At 40.7% G+C, this 22186-nt stretch overlaps 1 protein-coding gene across 2 annotated transcripts in view; it reads right to left on the bottom strand.

Annotated features, from left to right (window-relative positions):
• LOC118388923 (vesicle-associated membrane protein-associated protein B-like) overlaps positions 1-15710 on the bottom strand; it is a 34246-nt gene extending 18536 nt beyond the window's left edge. Inside the window, exons 1-2 of one of the 2 annotated variants that reach the window (XM_035778523.2) lie at positions 15425-15710; positions 8356-8508 (exon numbers count right to left, since the gene is read on the bottom strand). In XM_035778523.2, the coding sequence (XP_035634416.1) occupies positions 8356-8508; positions 15425-15482 (211 nt within the window). In that variant the 5' untranslated portion in view covers positions 15483-15710. Of the gene's footprint in view, positions 1-8355; positions 8509-11929; positions 12128-15424 lie in introns of those variants that run through there. The other variant, XM_035778524.2, reaches the window with a different exon arrangement.
• Between the last annotated feature and the right edge of the window lie 6476 nt (positions 15711-22186).

Raw genomic sequence — 22186 nt, 5'->3', positions numbered from 1 at the left:
TCGTGAGATTTTGAGTGAAAACCTCCTTCTAGCAGCAAGGGCATTGAAGATGAAACGTGGCTGGGTCTTTCAGCATGACAATGATCCCAAACACACCGCCCGGGCAACGAAGGAGTGGCTTCGTAAGAAGCATTTCAAGGTCCTGGAGTGGCCTAGCCAGTCTCCAGATCTCAACCCCATAGAAAATCTTTGGAGGGAGTTGAAAGTCTGTGTTGCCCAGCAACAGCCCCAAAACATCACTGCTCTAGAGGAGATCTGCATGGAGGAATGGGCCAAAATACCAGCAAGTGTGTGAAAACCTTGTGAAGACTTACAGAAAACGTTTGACCTCCGTCATTGCCAACAAAGGGTATATAACAAAGTATTGAGAAACTTTTGTTATTGACCAAATACTTATTTCTCACGTGTGCTAACTATTAAAACTAATTTGCAAATGACATGCTCTAACCCAAATTGAGACGCGACATTCCTGCCTCTCTTTTTGCTCTTGATTGTGCACAGGTGTTCATGCAAATCATTTATTACGATAGTGCCAGGGAAATCAGGGAACTCACAAATGTGGATATACTTTCCATGTAATCCAACATAACGTGTGTTCATGTACATTCGGTGTATATGATGGAGTGAGAGGACAGAGGTGAGTTGGAGTTACTGTTAGTTGTTATATTTCTTTTTTATATTAATATGTTGCTTTATACACAGTAATTTACTAATGTTAAGTAGTTTATAAAATAATCTATTGTGCTATTGGAAGCACAATAAATTAACCCTAATCATTCTCATTGCTTTGTTCACTAACATTATATAAAGTAATTATATTCCTTCATCTCTCTCTTTGAACAGAACCACATCCATCCCCTCTGAAAAGTTTGATACGTTGTGTAACTTATATTTAACGGAATTTATTTATCAAGAAATGAATTACTTGTGAGTTCATCAATAGTTAATTAATTCAAATGTTTTGCTATTTTTCTCAACAACAATGATGCCCTGAATTTAGCAGGCGCAATTGACAGATCAGTTGGAAAAAGTTGTGATGGGCTACTTTCTGCACACACCATGGTCAGTGTGAACCGGAGTGACTTGACACAACGCTCGTTGAACAAGATGTAGCTACAAACAAAACGGAGCTAAATGTTTCTAGTCTGCCGTGACGCATTCATCCATATATACGGGTAAGAGTCTAAGTACATTTTTAGATATAAGTTTCTAATTTTGTCAAAATGTCATTTTAATTACAAGTACTGTTCACTAGCTAAAGAACGTTAGCTTGATTGCTCGCTTGTGTATGATTGTATGGTTGTGTATGATCTGTGTAGAAATATTATCAGAATCTAAAAACATTTGCCTTGCTCGTTATAGCCTAGTATTAGCTAGCTAACATTGAACCTAGTTGGTTAGCTTTAGCTAAAGAGATGGGTTGGGCTAAAACTTAAGAGTGTGAATGATGCTGAATGGGTGTAGACAAAGAAGAGTTCTCCAGTAGGTGTATCAAAACATTCAAGGGCCATTTCCTCAAAGTGGGGTTACAAGTAGAGGTTGACCGATTAAATCGGCATTTTTGGACGCTGATTATGACCAATTACATTGCACTCCACGAGGAGACTGCGTGGCAGGCTAACCACCTGTTATGCGAGTGCAGCAAGGAGCCAAGGTAAGTTGCTAGCTTGCATTAAACTTATCTTATAAAAACAATCAATCTTAACACAATCACTAGTTAACAACATATGGTTGAGGATATTACTAGTTTAACTAGCTTGTCCTGAATTGCAAATAATCAATGTGGTGCCTGTTAATTTATCATCGAATCACAGCCTTCTTCGCCAAACGGGTGATGATTTAACAAGCGCATTCGAGAAAAAAGCACTGTCGTTGCACCAATGTACCTAACCATAAACATCAATGCCTTTCTTAAAATCAATAGACAAGTGTATTTTTTTAAACCTGAATATTTAGTTAACAGAAATTCATGTTAGCAGGTAATATTAACTAGGGAAATTGTGTCACTTCTCTTGCTTTCTGTGCAAGTAGAGTCAGGGTATATGCAGCAGTTTGGGCCGCCTGGCTCATTGCGAACTGTGTGAAGACCATTTCTTCCTAACAAAGACCGTAATTAATTTGCCAGAATTTTACATAATTAAGACATAACATTGAAGGTTGTGCAATGTAACAGCAATATTTAGATTTATGGATGCCACCCGTTCCATAAAATATGGAACAGTTCCGTATTTCACTGAAAGAATAAACGTTTTGTTTTCGAAATGATAGGTCATTAATATGGTCAAATCCAGAAACTAAGGCTCATATTTCTGTGTTTAATATATATAATTAAGTCTATGATTTGATATAGCAGTCTGACAGCGGTGGTAGGCAGCAGCAGGCTCGTAAGCATTCATTCAAACCGCACTTTCCTGCGTTTGCCAGCAGCTCTTCGCAATGCTTGAAGCACAGCTCTGTTTATGACTTCAAGCCTATCAACTCCCAAGATTAGTATTGCCAGCCTATAGTGCCTATAAGAACATCCAATAGTCAAAGGAATATGAAATACAAATGGTATAGAGAGAAATAGTCCTATAATAACTACAACCTAAAACTTCTTAACTGGGAATATTGAAGACTCATGTTAAAAGGAACCAACAGCTTGTGTTCTCATGTTCTGACCAAGAAACTTAAACATTAGCTGTTTTACATGGCACATATTGTACTTTTACTTCCAACACTGTGTTTCTGCATTATTTAAACCAAATTGAACATGTTTCATGATTTGAGACTAAATTTAATTTAATGTATGTATTATATTAAAGTTAAAATAAAAGTGCTCATTCAGTTTTGTTGTAATTGTCATTATTACAAAAAAAAAAATATATATATATATATATATATATATATTGGTATCAGCATTTTTGGTCCGCCAATAAATCTGTATCAGCATTGAAAAATCATAATCGGTTGACCTCTAGTTACAAGTTAAACAACTTTGAAAGCAGAATTACTTTCCCAAACAATTTTCTAGAGACTACTTTTATCTAAAGTTATATATAATAATTTTCTATATTTGTTTTTTTTTACATAGGACTGAATCCACGTGGTGGGTCACACATTAGCAACTAATGCTAATTTTTTTATCTTTACATCATCCCTCTTTCCCGCTAATTGCATTTTAGAATACTCATACGTATAGCTTACTGCCGTGTGCACATTGCTGTCTTTTAATATGAAGAAATAGTTTATCAACATTTTAAACTAAACGTTCTGATCTGTTGCATCAGCCTCATTGCTTTGAAACTTTTTTTATACAATGGTTATATGAATTTGGGATCTATTGTCCCACAACTGTCCCAAACTCTGTTTTTTTTATTTATTTTATTATTATATTTGTTTTATTGAATATTACAACGTACAATCTACCTGCAGTGAAGCCGCTCAACATTTACATTACATTGAGTCATCTAGCAGACACTCCCATTCAGAGCGAGTGTGTATGCACATACAAGCACTTGCGCAGCATCAGCCTCAGGCTAACAGGCATTGGATATAATAGCGTTTCCCATCAGTGTCATTCAAAACATGTTAATTAAAACAATTGAGACAAGCGTCTCAATAAACTGTGCATCTCAAAAAAACGCTCGGGAGTTGTGGATACATCTTGTGACTTGAAAGAAGAAATATCATACAAATGGAGTAAGACGATTCATTAAGCAACTTTATCACCCTTGATACGGATATACACCTTGATGAGGAGACTATTTAGAGCATGCTGTCATTATTGGATCACACAACAATAATATGGAACAATAACATGAAGGAAAAAGTTGTTTATGGCCAGCCATAATGACAGGAATTGCAATATAAGAATGTTTAAGTAAGCTTACTGTAGAATGCTGGGTTTAAAAGGCCTTTGAGACAATTAAGACCTATGGTTTTGGCACACAACATTTGTTGACACAAGGGCCCCTTTCTCTGATTGAGACATCCATGCTACATAGTTTCCCATCCAACGCAGCACAATACAAATCAAGTTGAGCACTTCTGTGGTGTGCGTTTTAACAAACGTTTTGCGGGGGTCACACTTCAAAAGCTCCATGTGGATCACCAACTAAGCTTGTAAATGACACTTTAGGGATTTTAGGTATCCTGTGGCAAAGTGTTTCCTTTCAGTCTAGCCAAAGTGGATTTCCACATTGCCTTTTGTGCTGCGCTGTTACAATTATAGGGAAAAGCCTCTGTCAGGGTACTGTGACTGTCTGAACGGGGGTTGTTTGTCGCCCACTACTGATCCCCTTGCTGACTTGCAGTCCGACTGGTAAAAAATATGTTGTGGCAGCAAATAGCCGTGTTAATGAAGCCAGGAAGGCTCTGGGTAGAGTTGTCTCCCTCAAAGAACGGCACCGGGGTGAGAACACAGCTGTTGGCCCAGGGAGAAATAGAGACGGCCATACCACTAGCCAACAGAAAGCACTGCAATGAGATGTTCTGTCTGCATAAATGTTCTGCAGAACTGCCTGGATACTCAACTTATTTCAATATTATTATTTTTTACTGAGAATCACTTGTATTAAAATTGGAATAAATCTTGATTCCAAGTAGTGCAGGGATGTCAAACTAATTTTGCCGTGGGGGCCACATTCAGTCTTCACCTAGATGAAGGATGGGCAATTATGATGGTGGGGGCCACAAGAAATCTGAACACATCATGAGGGGCCACAGTGGCAATGGTCAGCATACCCACTAGGGCTGTCCCCGAAAAAATAAATAAAACATTGTAGACCGAGAGTCATCTGTTAAATATGTATTTTTCCCTATATGTAGGCTAATGAGCTTGTCTGATGCTTTAAGCACACTGTGATTAAATAATTAAACATGACTCAAGGAGGGAGCCAGAGATCAAGATAGCCTAACCAGAAGGTAAAAACCTGTTTCTCCAAATATTCTGCCATTAAGCTCCTGAAGTTGCCGATAATAGGCTACACCAGGGGTCGGCAACCTTTTCAATTTGGAGGGCCAATTTATCTTACCATATCTACCGATCTGTGTGCCAGTTGTGATTGTCATAACTTTTTGTGGAACAGTTTCATTTAGTTTAAAATAAAGTATTCGTATCTCAAAATAAATGTGGTTAATCAAAATTCTAAAAGTAACTTCTATTGACATTGCCAATTATGCAAAAATATTCTCGCCCCAGTGAGCTCCAGACAGACAAAGCTGTAGGATATTTGCGCAAGGGATAGGCCCATTTTATAATGTTTCCACCAGATCAAAGCATGACATTTTTCCCCTTTCACACTGAATGGTTATCTAAAAAAGAGCTGTAAAGATTTTTGGATGGATGTAAAAAAAAAAAAAAAAAAAAAAAAAACTTTTTACTTGCTTATTTTACTTTAAAAAATTGTACAGTATAAAACAATCCGAATGGAGAACGAACCATTGAGATCACTTAGAATGCCACCCCAGGGTCACGCACTACTCATAAAAGAGCATTTAGAACTTTTATTATTCAAAAACATAAAAATACCATCATACCGTAGTTTAGGCTCCGGATTACTAGTTAAGGCGACTACATGATACTCTAATTGTTCCTATACTCATCATGAGGTTGGTACAACCTAGATTATGAATGAAAGTTTACAACGTAGGTGCACAGGTCGAGAGAAAATGTAGAAATCAAGGTAACAGTGACACATCCAATACCGCCTTGCACTCTTGCAAGGAATGAATACACCCCTGATCACATGCAAATGCAGTTCACTTTCATAGCAGCCACATACAAACAGCATGATCATTTTTGTTCGTTGTATAATTCCAACTCGCATCCATGCAGTCTCCTCCTCTCCCTCACCTTTTCCCTTGTGGACTTCAGTGCACAACAAATCCGCTGTCTGTGACTGGGAGATAAAACCTTTTCAAGCCACACCATATCATCACCGCTACACACAGCTAATATGGTGATGACAATGTAGGCTAACGTCATAGTCAACATAGCTACTAGAACTAATGCATTAGTAAACTACAATCATGGAGTACAGGTGTAAAATTAGCAAGAAGTTTAGCAGTTACCAAAAGCTTACATTGACTTGGAAGAGTTCCAGTGTTGGATAGCCATAGCCAACATAGCATCACTCTCCGTTTGAGCCAGGTGTTTGAGTAGGCTAAACTAGTTAGCTGCATTCGCTAGCTAAGTGAAAACTATTATATATATATATATATATAAATAAATGGCCCCAAAACTATATCACTGCTCTAGAGGAGATCTGCATGGAGGAGGAATGGGCCAAAATACCAGCAACAGTGTGTGAAAACCTTGTGAAGACTTACAGAAAACGTTTGACCTCTGTCATTGCCAACAAAGGGTATATAACAAAGTATTGAGATAAACTTTTGTTATTGACCAAATACTTATTTTCCACCATAATTTGCAAATAAATTATTTTTTCTCATTTTGTCTGTCATAGTTGAAGTGTACCTATGATGACAATTACAGGCCTCTCATCTTTTTAAGTGGGAGAACTTGCACAATTGGTGGCTGACTAAATACTTTTTTGCCCCACTGTAATTCAGTAATTCCTCAAAAAAAATTGCACTGTTTTTATCAACAGCAGAAGACTGATAGATAACTGAGAACCGCAGCGAACATAAGGAGATTTTTATTTTTTATTTGCGCCAACAAAGAAAAAGGGAAATAATATTGTCAAAGTAATGGATTACTTAAATTGAAAAACTCAGGGATGCAAACTGGTGAGGGCCCAAAAAGGTGACACTTTTGTTTTTGCACTGAAACATGCAAAAACATCCCTATTAGGGGGAAATGCAGGTTAACTAATTAAACAACAAATAATATGATCTACATGATCAGTCTGTGTGTAAAATAAAAAGTGGTTACTGTGAACCTAACTAAAAATGTAAGTATTGAGAAAAAAAACAATACACTCATATTGCAGTTAGCCATGACAGCCTTTATAATAGAACACTTGTTCTATTATAAAAGGCTGTCTTAATTAATGTAGAACGTCGATCAAGTACACAAGGCTACCTGTGTGCGAAAATAACGTTCACCGAGTAAAAAAATTGTATATTCCCCCCTCACTCTCTCACACACGTTACTGTCAAGTTCAACACAACAAAAGCAATATCTTTGGACTACACTGCACATTATTACATTGAACACTTTCTGCCTGTGGACATCTGTTCTACAATGTGCCAGCAGAGCCAGATACCCTTTGTTGGCATAATTGATCTCTTTCAGGCAGAGAGTACACCTGGCATACCCCTTTTTATCCACCGTTTTGAAAAGTGAGAAAGATGGAAAGTGGTGGTGTTCCTTTCACCTCAATAGTGGCATCCAGCTTAAGCCAGGCCCAGCTCCAGCAACACTTGATCCCTGAATCCACTTGTTTAATAAGCAACACCTCATTTTCCCCTAATTCTCTCATTCTGAAAATGAACCACATATCGTAGAGGGAAACCATAAGTTCACAGATAGTAGTTAGTTTGTTAGCTAATTAACATTTCAGATTGTCAGGGTCCAGTAAGCAACTAATTCATTATAATTTGAGGAGTCGTATACCAATTAATACTATAGCGAATTTGTAAAGTTACTAACGTTAACTCATTGATGTTGTATGTAGCTAACGTTAGCTGTCTGCCTTTATTAGCCAGCTTACTTCACACCATAAACTCAATTATTTTATCAGTTAAGTTGGCTAATATTGCTCAACATTTCTCTGGCTAGCTAATGGAGAATTCGATCCAGCTTGCAAGATACTTCATTTTAATTTTACCTTTATTTAACTAGGCAAGTCAGTTAAGAACAAATTCTTATTTTCAATGACGGCCTAGGAACAGTGGGTTAACTGCCAGTTCAGGGGCAGAACGACAGATTTGTACCTTGTCAGCTCGGGGGTTTGAACTTGCAACCTTCCGGTTACTAGTCCAACGCTCTAACCACTAGGCTACCCTGCCGCCCCACAATACTTGTTCCACCACACTTTCTCCCTCACAACAAACTTTCCAAATGCCAGTTGTTTTTCAGTTACAGCTCATGAAGTACGCTTCATCACCTTCTCACCCCCGTCTCCGTGGTCAGGCTTCTCACCTACCTCTTCATTATTGTTCAGGGGACGCGCTGCTGCAACTGGGATACTGCCTTTCCACTCTCTGTGGTCTTTCCAGAGCACACACTGATACTCTTACTAGAAAATTGGTTCTCTCTTCAGTCGCGTGCTGCATTCTGTTATGTAAACAATTGGCTGAGCCTTGGATACAGCCATTAGTGATCCAAAGCCCCCATTGCACAATTCCTTCAACCAGGATTTATGAAAAACCTGGGAACTTTGGTTAAGTTTACGTAATTTTGCGTACCTGAGACGTTGATTGAGGTGCCGGCGTCGATGACACCACTATTTGGCCGGACGCAGTACCGGCGCGGGGCTGTCGTCTTGACTTTGAAGCACACATTCCTGTCTGTGGGGTTGGAGAGCTTTAAGGTTGTGTTGACCACATCCGAGAAGGGACCTGTGGTGGGAGAAGAAGGTTTTATTAAATATAAATAAAAACTTTACAGAGGTAGGCTTATACACTGACAGAGAAAATATTGGAGACTATCTTAAAAGGTAGATTCAGTAATAGTATTTTACCATTTTAAAACAACACAATATAAATCTGACAAGACTGCCACTAGCGGATTTTACCAATATGGGCATGCCTCATTCTTTGCTTTGAGACACTTTGAGACACTGGGCAATGAGGGCACAAGGCTATCGCATTCTATAACATCTGGATTCATGGGTGGTAACAATGACAGAAAAAGAAGAGTATGAAATTGTCACAAGCAGACAGACTACTGCATGTGAAAGATGCAAACTGTAGAGAATACATGATGGGCTAATCAAATGAATAGGGTTACTGAATCAGCACATCAAAGGCATAAAAATGTGCTGGATCGCCATTGAGGAAGGGGGGAGTTTGAAGAGAGAAAGGGAAGTAACAATACAAAAATCATGATTAAAGCGATTCACATTACGCAATGGTAGAGGAACACATCTTAAGGACAACAAGTCTGAATACTAGTCTTTCAAAACAAAAGAATAGCAGGCCTACTTTTGAGTTATAATGGCCTATGCTTTTCACTGGAGACATCAATGAACTGTGTTAATGACCCACATCCCGACAATGACGGCTTCACTGAAATGGCAGTAGTCCTAATCATCAAACTATTATCTGGGGCTAGGCTTCTTCTAATTCTCACTCTCTTGGAGGACCTGAGCCCTAGGACCATGCCTCAGGACTACCTGGCCTGAGGACTCCTTGCTGTCCCCAGTCCACCTGGCTGTGCTGCTACTCCAGTTTCAACTGTTCTGCCTGCGGCTATGGAACCCTGACCTGTTCACCAGACATGTTACCTGTCCCAGACCTGCTGTTTTCAACTCTCTAGAGACAGTAGGAGCGGTAGAGATACTCTGAATGATCGGCTATGAAAAGCCAACTGACATTTTCTGCTGAGGTGCTGACCTGTTGCACCGTCGACAACCACTGCGATTATTATTATTTGACCCTGCTCGTCATTTATGAACATTTGGACATCTTGGCCATGTTCTGTTATAATCTCCACCCGGCACAGCCAGAAGAGGCCACTGGCCACCCCTCATAGCCTGGTTCTTCTCTAGGTTTCTTCCTAAGGTCTGGCCTTTCTAGGGGGGTTTTCCTGCCACCGTGCTTCGACACCTGCATTGCTTGCTGTTTGGGGTTTTAGGCTGGGTTTCTGTACAGCACTTTGTGACATCAGCTGATGTAAGGGCTTTATAAATAAATTTGATTGATTCACACGTTTGAGGTGTATGGATCTTGACACATTAGGCCAGAAGCACACACCAAATTGCAACCCCAGCCTTTTGTCATTGCCTGAATAATAATACAGTAACCTCACTCTACTAACCTCACTAATATCAGTCAATAACAACCATTCTTGCTACTGTCAAAAACGTTCAAAGAGAAAGCACAGACTGTGTCACGTCAAAGACATGTCCCCTCAATTTTAATAAGTAGAGCAGCTGATGCTATTAAGGCCATGACTAGCCTAATTAGAAAGCAGTTTTTGCCAACCACATCCTTGGGTCCTTCGTCTAGAGTTCCATTAATTCCTCGGCGGTAGCGAACAATGAACAATCAATATCCAAGTCCTCTTAAAAATTAAAAATAAATCAACAAGAGTAATACAAGAGCAGCTTTTTAACTTCAAGAAAGGATTAGCTATCAGTGGTATCATGACTAATAGCTCTCGTGCTACAGAACAATAAAACATGGACCTAGGCATACTAGGTTCACCTCACAAAAACAGTGGCATCTAAGAGAATGCCTAGGATCTTGTAGAGAAATAACATCAGTGGCATCTTGAAAGAAGGCACTGGTGCCAAGGCGACAGAAATGTGGCCTTTTTAATTTATTAGGCCCATCAAAAATAAAAGTTGCTTAAACCGTATAGTCTAACACATGTAGCCTGGGCCCCTATTTTAAGAAAAGTCGGCTATGGAGGAGAATTAGGAAGGACGTAGCTGGTTGTAACGGTAACTCAACCAGATGCAGTGAAAATAAATCAAATTAATTTGGTCTATTGTAACAGCTTTATTTCATTTGGTCAAAACTATGTGGAATACTTTGTGTCGCTGAGGAATCCAACTACCTTCAATTTGTTTCTAATAATCTCTAATAGTCTACAAATAGCCTGGACAAGGTAGGCTAATGGCTGTCCTTGAAGAACAAGAGGATAGTTGAGGCACCAGGGGCGTAGGAAGGAACACTACTAGCCTCAAGCCACTACATCCAACCAGATATTTTCTTTACTTAGCCATCTCTGTCAAATCCCTCTGCACAGACAGACTTCAAGTTCACACCCAGCTTGATCAAGTACCTCACAGAGAACGCTAGCCTACAGGAATGCCAACACTAAGTCAAATCTGATTTCAAAATGATATTGCACCACCCGAGTTGTTTCACTGAAGAGTGACCTTCCATTGTAATTCCACGTGCACTTTCGTTTTACAACTCTGAATCATGATGGTTGCATTAAGTGGGTGAACTCACAAGCCAGACCACAAAATGATATCCTCAACAGAATGACTCAGGTCAGCTACACTTTTGTTTCTGTGAAACCAGTTTGATAGGAAGCAAAAGCCTTCGGAAAGCACTTGGCCATATGACATTGAGCAACATACAGCTGTACAGGATTTAACTCCTCAACTGGATTTACAAACTAGCCTTAAAACATTCCACAGGAACTCGGAGTACACTTTGCACTAAAAGGAAGAACATGAAAGATTCGAGGAATGATAAATTATCTGAGTCTGAAAGACTCCATTTCAGGCTACCAAAATAAAACACACCTGCCTTCTAGCTGGTATGGAGGAGGAAGGCCTTGCATTTGAGGGAAAGATGGATGCATTGTGAATGGAAATGTGGAAGTGAGCTGCCTCAGTCGGAATTAGCACATACACTAAGATTCTACAACTTCCCGAAAGTGCCTTGGGATACTTTCCAACTGGCAGAAAAACTGGCAGTGACAAAATTAGCGTTCTGAAGGACATATATTTGATGCTGCTATGTTGTCTGAATGGTGTGTTTTAAGGGAGAGCAAGAATGTTTGGTACCTTGAATGTGCAGTTCCAAATGTACATTTTTACAGATTAAGTTGATTTACAGTACCGGGCAAATAATTTAGAACACCTACTCATTCAAGGGTTTTTCTTTATTTTTTACTATTTTCTACATTGTAGAATAATATTGAAGACATAAAAACTATGAAATAACACATATGGAATCATGTAGTAACCAAAAAAGTGTGAAATCAAAATATATTTTATATTTGACATTTTTCAAATAGCCACCCTTTGCGTTGATGGCAGCTTTGCAACACTCTTAGTATTCTCTCAACCAACTTCACCTGGAATGCTCTTCCAACAGTCTTGAAGGTGTTCCCACATATGCTGAGCACTTGTTGGCTGCTTTTCCTTCACTCTGCGGTCTGACTCATCCCAAACCATCTCAATTTGGTTGAGGTCTGGGTATTGTGGAGACCAGGCCATCTGATGCAGCAGTCCATCACTCTACTTCTTGGTCAAATAGCCCTTACACAGCCTGGAGGTGTGTTGGGTCACTGTCCTGTTGAAAAACAAATGATAGTCCCACTAAGCGCAAACCAGATGGGATGTCGTATTGCTGCAGAATGCTGTGGTAGCCATGCTGGTTAAGTGCTCCTTGAATTCTAAATAAATCACATACATTGTCACCAGAAGAGTACCCCCACACCATAACAAACCCATGCTTTACGGTGGGAAATACACATGCAGAGATCATCCGTTCACCCACACCGCGTCTCACAAAGACATGGCGGCCGGAACCAAAAATCTCAAATTTGGACTCCAGACCAAAGGACACATTTCCACTGATCTAATGTCCATCACTCGTGATTCTTGGCACAAGCAAGTCTCTTCTTATTATTGGTGTCCTTTAGTGGTTTCTTTGCAGTAATTCGACCATGAAAGCCTGATTCACACAGTCTCCTCTGAACAGTTGATGTTGAGATGTGTCTGTAACTTGAACTTCGTGGAGCATTAATTTGAGCTGCAATTTCTGAGGCTGGTAACTCTAATGAATTCCCTCTGCAGCAGAGGTAACTCTGGGTCTTCCATTCCTGTGGCAGTCCTCATGAGAGCCAGTTTCATCATAGCGCTTCATGGTTTTTGCGACTGCACTTGAAGAAACTTTCAAAGTTCTTGACATTTTCCGTATTGACTGACCTTCATGTCTTAAAGTAATGATGGACTGTTGTTTATCTTTGCTTATTTGAGCTGTTCTTGAAATAATATGGAATTGGTCTTTTACCCAACAGGGATATTGTCTGTATACCACCCCTACCTTGTCACAACACAACTGATTGGCTCAAACACATTAAGAAGGAAAGAAATTCCACAAATAAACTTAAGGCACACCTGTTAATTGAAATGCATTCCAGGTGACTATCTCATGAAGCTGGTTGAGAGAATGCCAAGAGTGTGCAAAGCTATCATCAAGGCAAAGAGTGGCTATTTGAATAATCTCAAATATAAAATATATTTTGATTGCTTAACACTTGTTTGGTTACTACATGATTCCATATGTGTTATTTCATAGTTTTGATGTCTTCACTATTATTCTACAATGTAGAAAATAGTAAAAATAAAGAAAAACCCTTGAATGAGTAGGTGTTCTAAAACTTTTGACCGGTAGTGTTTAAAGATGCTCTAGCTCATTGGTGAACACTTGAGCCCAAAAGGACCACAGCAGAATTTGTTGTCACCAAAGGCCTACCTTTCAATAGGAAATTTTAGCCTAAGATGCTAGGTGATTTGATTCTCTGTCCAGTCAGACTTTAATGAATCACAATCAATTAAGTGTTACAGCGCAATGGAAACTGACATGTTTATAAATATGCCATGTGTGGAGCTTTTCATAAAAATAAACTGTGTGTAGGCCTAATATAGTTTACCTTAATACAGATCTATCACAAATAAATTGTAAATTCTCCCCTTCCATCTGCTCACTCTAATGTCCCGCTCCAGTTACAGCCATGGCCACTGCGCTGTCACTACTTTATCAATGTACTGTATGTCAGTGAATTATGAAGTCTTCAAGACTGGAATTGAGCTCATCCGACTCTGGGTAAGTAGAACGGCTGCCTTAACTGCCAAAATCTTGTAATGTGGTTGTTATCAGCTGGGTGTGCAGGGCAGGAAACTGTCTCGTGAGTGCTGAGCAGCAGCCAAACAGAGCAGTTTCTATGGGTAACATTACTCACATGCAGAGCAGGGGACAGACAGACGAGCAGCTAATGGAGGAAGTTATTTCTGATTTCTGCGTGTAAAAATGAGCAAGGGTGATTTTTATCAGGATGGGACAGGAAAGTTCCTGGATTATAGAACTGTTGCGGGATCAGGATAGTACGGGAAAATTTGACAAGACGGGAATGAATTTTCACTCCCATGTCAACCTCCATCTCAGACTACTCACCCCACTAGGCTAGACATAGAAAATCACTACTAGTAGGCCTAATCAAAAATGCATAAATGAAAAGCTTAGTTCAGGTGTCTTGTAATGTTCTCGAAATATATTGAAAATCATTTCTTAGGTCCTGGGTTCCCAAACATCTTCATGTAGAGGACCCCTAAATAACAAAAAGAACACCAGGCTTATAGGAGAGGCCTATGATTGTGAATTGCCTGACAGAAGTCTTGACTTTCTTGTGAAATAAATATTGGTATGAGTAAAACAAAAATTGTCACTTTGCCGAAGACCCCGAAACACCCTTACATACCTCCAGGGGCACCTGGACCCAAGTTTGGAATACTCCTGAACTGGCCTGTGTGGCTTTATATTTCCTTGAGGTTAGGCCAGCCTACTTCTTGTCATTAGCAATTATATTAGTTGGCTCAGCTTGCAATGAGCCAAGACAAATAAAGAGCCTACCCTCACAACAAGCAGGGCAGTTATAGCAATGGATTATTTTGGCTTGACATGTCTACCAAGGCCGTGGGGCATCTCAAAATGTATGTAGAAAGACACTAATAAAACAGGTACAGATGAAAGGCTATTCATTATTTTGGATCTCAAATATGACCTAAAATTAATTTGTGATAATGCTTCAGGAAACATACAGAAGCTCTTACTCAGTGTGTCAATAAATTCATATGTACCTGGACACATTGTAATTCTTAGGACGCTCAGTACAAACTGTCCATATGGCACCCTGAGCCATATTGTGCTCTTTACCACACCTGGTCACCGATGAGAAAAACCTCCAGATATAAATGGTATTTCATGCCTAGTTCCACATGAAAGCTGGCAAGCCATTAGAATGACAGCTAGCGAATTAACAAGTTAGCTACTCGCTAGCTAGGACACAAACTACTGTTAGCATGCTATCATTATGCTGGAAAGTAGGGGCAATCAGCTGGCATTCATTGCTAGCTTGCTAGCTCAAAGGGCTACCTACACTGACATAATGTTGTCAGTCAAGCAAGATAATAAAACGGCTGACTGGCCTACTGGAACGCTATTGCACAATGCACGTGAAACATAATGCACCAACGTTAGCTAAGTAGTTAAAATACTAGGTCAACTAGACATTATTAATAGCGCCAAAGACCTGTCAGGGCGCTGCAGTTAGAACGTTAGTTAGCTTTTTTTTCCCAGCAGGCCTGTCTGGTCAAGGTAACGTAAACTGGCTAAAACGTTAGCTAGCTAGGGAACGCAAGTCAATGTTAATTCGAAATGATTATCCTCCTTAATTCACTATTAAGATTTTACAAATGATGGGAATGATGTGCCCCCCCTCATTACGCTGGGCCTGTTACTACCTCCCCCCTCCCTTCAGAGTTGGGCCCTCCCCTCAGTCTCTTACCTCGGAATTTCAGTTCGTGCTGTGGCTCCAAGAGCAGGACCTGATCTTGCCTGGCCATGTCCCAGCGGTTCCAAGGGGGTAGCTCAATGTAAATGGTTTCCGTAGATTACTCTGTTATGGTGATGTTAACTAGTGTTATGTTTAGAGTTAGTATTATGCTAATTAGTTATGACTATCCAGTCCCCCGGTCACCGCAATTAGACAGGGTGCTACTAGCGGCTGTTGTGATGATGATGATGATGATGATGATGCAGCAGGAAGGGAGTGAGAGTGAGAGAGGCTTCGTGCGACGTCACTGACCCCGCATAGCCACTCAATTGTAATGGCGTCTTTTTGTAGGCACCTAACTCCTTCGTGGTACGTTTGTCAAAGCCTATGGGAAAATGAATGGGTTATTTGGAGGGGTTTTGGGATAAACGCCAAAAAGTATGGTCTGTGGTAAACACAAGCTTAAGAGATCTAATACGTTTTGTTATATGAGATAAACTTCATCAACTAATGTCACTTTTTGTGAATTTTGAAGCATTTGTGTAATCAAAATTCTAAATAGCTCGCAAGCTTGTAGTCCTAAAAACGGAAATGAGGTAAGGCTACCTCTGGTTCGTTCAGCCGTTCCTTATGGGGAAAATGAATAATGAATGGGGAAAGAATGGGGTTTCGGGATGAACGCCGAAAATAAGGTCTGAGGTTAACACAGGCTTAGGAGATCTTATATGTTTTGTTCTATGAGATAATATCAGTCAGTTAACATGACATTTATGAATTATGAATCCTTTATTGTGCTTCTTTTGATTACATGAATGCTTAAAAATTCACAAAAAGTGACGTCAGCTGATGAAGATGATCTCATAGAACAAAACCTATAAGATTTTCTAAGCCTGTGTTTACCACAGACCTTATTTTCTTAGTTTATCCAAAAACTCCATTATTTTCCACATAGGCTTCGTCCAACGAACCATGGCAGAGTTAGTGCTAACAAAAATACACCATTACTATTGCTCTCTATGAGGAGTGAAGCGGGGATGCGAGAAGTACAGGCAGACACAGTACTGTAGGTAAGTACAGACAGTACAAGTTTAGAAACTCTGTGGTACAAGCGAGAGGGATTATTCTTCTCCTTTAAATTTATTGGCGGATCACATCCAACTAAGGTGTATACACTGCCACCTACTGTATTTATACAAAAAGGGGAGGGGAATAGGATGGGGATAAGGGAAGAAAAATATTCCTATCGAATAACCCTACACCCATTAAAATCTCACCACTTTTCCACTACTTGGCCCTATCTGATCCTACACCAGGCCGGCAGCCTGGGAGGATGGGATACTATCGTTCAACACACTCTTCTGCAGTAAAATCTCGTACACCCAAGAACTTCTCTGCAGCTGCCACCACAAAATCTATTTTCTGTGATTCCATTCCATTTCTGCGGTACAGTTGATAATCATGGCTATGAATGCTAAGAACACAGTCTTACTGAAACACGTTATTCCTATCACTCTCTATTGGCCTCGGCTTACTCACAGGGAGCCTCTTAAGATCCCTCGCCCTGGACCCATCTTCCTCTACTACTCTCTTCACTGCCTCAGCATACGACACCTGTACTACTCTGATCCTGGCAACCGGCTCGAACTGCCTTTCTCTCACTGGACACTCCAGCACATGGGTAATCCTACAGTTAACACATACAGCTTTTTGTTCTCACCTATAGGAATCTCCCTTCTACACACTGATGCTTGTCACATATGGATAGGTGCACTGACAATGTGTTGTTTTTACAGGGTCAGCCATAGTAGTACGGTGCCCCTGGAGCAAATTAAGGTTACGTGCCTTGCTCAAGGGCATGTCAACATTTTTCACCTTGTCGGCTGGGTATTCAAACCAGCAACCTTTCAGTTACTGGCCTAACATTCTAACCGCTACCTGCCACGTTATGGCTTCATAAAATTAATCCCATAAATCATGCACTTCTAGTTGTACAATGTTATACATTTTGTTAATCGTGTACAGTTTATCAGACAAGTGTAAATTGATAACACTTCAATAATTAAATCACTTTGATAAAGGATTTACTCATGAAAGGACAGATATATAATTTATGATGCGTCTGTATGTCAGTAGGTGTGTCTGTAAACCATATCTGCAAATGTGGGAAGAGTCACAGTCCCAATACACAGCTTTGTGGTGCACCTATTTAGGTATCCCCTAAACAATTGTCACTTAATGTAGTGAATTCATAACATGCATGTAACACAGGTTTACTTGAAATAACAAAAATGACTAGCCCTCAGCACTATTCAAACTGCAGTGTGGAACCATCTCCCAGTGATACACATACCTGAAGTGTATATATAGCCAGAGGGCTGGCTGTCACTGGAGCAAGAGGACCTATTACTTAACACTGTCACTATCTCCCTGAAGCACATAAGCACACACACCCTCCAAGGTACACTACATGACCAAAAGTATGTGGACACCTGCTCGTCGAACAGCTCATTCTCAAATTGGTCCCCCTTTGGTGCTATAATAGCCTCCACTCTTCTGGGAAGGCTTTCCATTAGATGCTGGAACATTGCTGCAGAAACTTGCTTCCATTCAGCCACTAGAGCATTAGTGATGTCGGGCACTGATGTTGGGCGATTAGGCCTGGATCGCAGTAGGCATTCCAAATCATCCCAAAGGTGTTGGATGGATTTAAGGTCAGAAATCTGTGCAGGCCAATCAAGTTATTCCACACCGATCTCGACAAACCATTTCTGTATGGACCTCACTTTGTGCACGGGGGCATTGTCATGCTGAAACAGGAAAGGGCCTTCCCCAGCCACAAAGTTGGAAGCACAGAATCATCTAGAATGTCATTGTATGCTGTAGCGTGAAGATTTCCTTTCACTGGAACTAAGCCCGAACCATTCTCAGACCATTATTCCTCCTCCAACAAACTTTAAAATTGGCATAATGCATTTGGGCAGGTAGCGTTCTCCTGGCATCCGACAAACCCAGATCAGTCTGTCGGACTGCCAGATGGTGAAACGTGATTCATCACACCATAGAACCCGTTTCCACTGCTCCAGAGTCCAATGGCGGAGAGGGCTAGTAATTTTAGTTATTTCAAGTAAACCTGTGTTACATGCATGTTATGAATTCACTACATGAAGTGACAATTGTTTACCCCACTCCAGTGTAGCTCTGGTCCAGGGAGGTAGTGTGTTCCTCTACTGTCTTAGAAGAGGAGTGTGCTCCTACCCCCTTGACCAGAGCTACCACCAAGGTATTCCCAGCCCAGCCCATTAGACTGTATTCGCACACACCTTCCTTTAATATATTTTGTATTATTAGTAACCCCTTTTAGACATTTAGCAACACACTGCTAACAAATGTTTTCAGGCTTTTTATTTATATTTACAATCATTATGAGAATTATGAAAGCTAAATATGGCAAAATACTAGTGTAATTATTTATACTGAACAAAAATATAATTGCAACATGCAAACATTTCAAAGACTTTACTGAGTTACAGTTCATATAAGGAAATCAGTCAATTGAGATAAATGAATACAACAAGTACAGTGAAATGCTTACTTACAAGCCCTTAACCAACAATGCAGTTTTAAGAAGTGTTAAGAAAGTATTTACTAAAATAAAATGAAATAATAATAATAATAATCAGTCAGTTTTCTCTGCGGTAGCTGTCAAGAAGCCATTTGGACCTAGACTTGAAACTCCGGTACCTCTTGCTGTGCGGTAGCAGAGGGAACAGTCTATGACTAGGGTTGCTGGAGTTTTTGCCTAATTTTAGGGCCTTCCTCTGACACTGCCTGGTATAGAGGTGCTGGATGGCAGGAAGCTTGGCCCCAGTGATGTACTGGCCCATGCAGCTGTAGAACTTAAGGATCTGAGGACCCATGCCAAATCGTTTCAGTTTCCTGAGGGGGAATAGGCGTTGGTGTGTTTGGACCATAATAGTTTTTTGGTGATGTGGACACCAAGGAACTTGAAACTCTCAACTTGCTCCACTACAGCCCCGTCGATGAGAACGGGGTGTGCTCGATGGAGAGGTTGTTATCCTGGCACCACACTGCCAGGTCTCTGACCTCCTCCCTATAGGATGTCTCATCGTTGTCGGTGATCAGACCTACCATTGTTGTGTCATCCGCAAACTTAATGATGGTGTTGGAATCGTGCTTGGCCATGCAATCATGGGTGAACAGGGAGTACAGGAGGGGACTGAGCATGCACCCCTGAGGGGCCCCGTGTTGAGGATCAGCATGGCAGATGTGTTGTTACCTATCCTTACCACCTGGGGGTGGCCCATCAGGAAGTCCATGATCCAGTTGCGGAGGGAAATGTTTAGTTCCAATGCTGAGCTGTAGTCATTGAATAGCATTCTCAGGTAGGTGTTCCTTTTGTCCAGGTGGGAAAGGGCAGTGTGTGGAGTGCAATAGATTGCATCATCTGTGGATCTGTTTGGGCGGTATGCAAATTGGAGTGGGTCTAGGGTTTCTGTGATAATGCTGTTAATGTGAGCCAAGACCAGCCTTTCAAAGCACTTCATGGCTACAGATGTGTGTGCTATGGGTCAGTAGTCATTTAGGCAGGTTACCTTGGTGTTCTTGGCCACAGGGACTATGGTGGTCTGCTTGAAACATGTTGGTATTACAGACTCGGTCTTGGACAGGTTGAAAATGTCAGTGAAGTAATTTGTCTGGCCCTGCGGCCATGTGAATGTTGACCTGTTTAAAGCTCTTACTCACATCGGGCTACAGAGACGCATGCTCTCATGCATGCTTCAGTGTTGCTTGCCTCGAAACGAGCAGAAGTAATTTAGCTCATCTGGTAGGCTTGTGTCACTGGGCAGCTCGCGGCTGCACTTCCTTTTGTAGTCTGTAATAGTTTGCAAGCCCTGCCACATCCGACGAGCATCGGAGCCAGCGTAGTACGATTCAATCTTAGTCCTGTATTGACGCTTTTTCTGTTTGATGGTTCGTCGGAGGGCATAGCGTCATTTCTTATAAGTGTCCGGGTTAGAGTCCCCATTCCTTGAAAGCGGCAGCTCTACCCTTTAGCTCAGTGTGGATGTTGTCTGTAATCCATGGCTTCTGGTTAGGGTATGTACGTACGGTTACTGTAGGGACGACATCACCGATGCACTTATTGATGAAGCCAGTGACTGATGGGGTGTACTCCTCAATGTCAAAGGAAGAATCCCAGAACATATTCCAGTCTATGCTAGAAAAACAGTCCTGCAGCTTAGCATCTGTGTCATCTGACCACTTCCTTATTACTTTAATATTTGCTTGTAAGCAGGAATCAGGAGGATAGAGTTATGGTCAGATTTGCAAAATAGACCGTGAGGGAGAGCTTTGTACATGTCTCTGTGTGTGGAGTAAAGCTGGTCTAGAGTTTTTTTCCTCTCTGGTTGCACATGTAACATGCTGGTAGAAATGAGGTAAAACAGATTTAAGTTTTTCTGCATTAAAGTCCCCGGCCACAAGGAACACCGCCTCTGGATGAGCATTTTCTTGTTTGCTTATCGCCTTATATAGCTTGTTGAGTGCCATCTTAGTGTCAGCATCGGTTTGTGGTGGAAATAGACAGCTACGGAAAATATAGATGAAAACTCTCTTGGTAAATAGTGTGGTCTACAGCTTATCATGAGATACTCTCCCTCAGCAGATACTCTACCTCAGGCAAAACCTAGCGACTTCCTTAATATTAGATTTTGTGCACCAGCTGTTATTAGTCTTACCGGAGGCAGTTGTTCTATCTTGCCGATGGACCGAAAACCCAGCCAGCTTTATGTTATCCATGTCGTCATTCAGCTACGACTCGGTGAAACATAAGATATTAGTTTTTAATGTTCCGTTGTTAGGATAGTCTTGATCGGAGCCCATCCATTTTTATTATCCAATGATTGCATGTTGGTTATAGGATTGATGTCAAAGGCGGATTACTCACTCGCCGTCGGATACTTACAAGGCACCCCAACCTAAGTCCTCGATTTCTCTGTCTCTTCTTCATACGAAAGACAGGGATTTGGGCCTTGTCAGGTGTCTGAAGGAAATACTTTGTGTCCGACTCATTAAAGAAAAAATCTTCATCCAGTACGAGGTGAGTAAACGCTGTCCTGATATCCAGAAACATTATGTACAAAATAAGTTACCAATAACGTGAAAAAACACACACGGTAGCACAATTGGTTAGGAGCCTGTAAAACGGCAGACATCTCCTCCGGCGGCATTCAAATGTCCCAAATCCCTAATTAGGCCCTAATGTATGGATTTCACATGACTGGGAATACAGATATGCCTCTGCAGGGCCTCACAATGGGCTTCAGGATCTCGTCACAGTATCTCCGTGCATTCAAAATGCCATCGATAAAATGCAATTGTGTTCGTTGTCTGTAGGTTATGCCTGTCTGTGGTTGTGAGGCCGTTGGAAGCGGCTTATAGTATAGAAATTAACATTAAATTCTCTGGCAACAGCTCTGGTGGACATTTCTGCAGTCAGCATGCCAATTTCATGCTCCCTCAAAACTTGAGACAGCAGTTGCATTGTTTTGTGTGACAACTGCATGTTTTAGAGTGTTTTTTTTATTGTCTCCAGCACAAGGTGTACTTGTGTAATGATCATGCTGTTTAATTAGCTTCTTGTTATGCCATACCTGTCAGGTGGAAGGATTATCTTGGCAAAGGAGAAATACTCACTAACAGGGATGTAAAGAAATTGTGAACAAAATTTGAGAGAAATAAGCATTTTGTGTG

The sequence above is a fragment of the Oncorhynchus keta genome, chromosome 10 (genome assembly GCF_023373465.1).
Source record: "Oncorhynchus keta strain PuntledgeMale-10-30-2019 chromosome 10, Oket_V2, whole genome shotgun sequence".
Classification (NCBI taxonomy): domain Eukaryota; kingdom Metazoa; phylum Chordata; class Actinopteri; order Salmoniformes; family Salmonidae; genus Oncorhynchus; species Oncorhynchus keta.
Note: the sequence above shows the minus strand (reverse complement) of the source record. Positions and strands in the feature narration are given on the sequence as shown.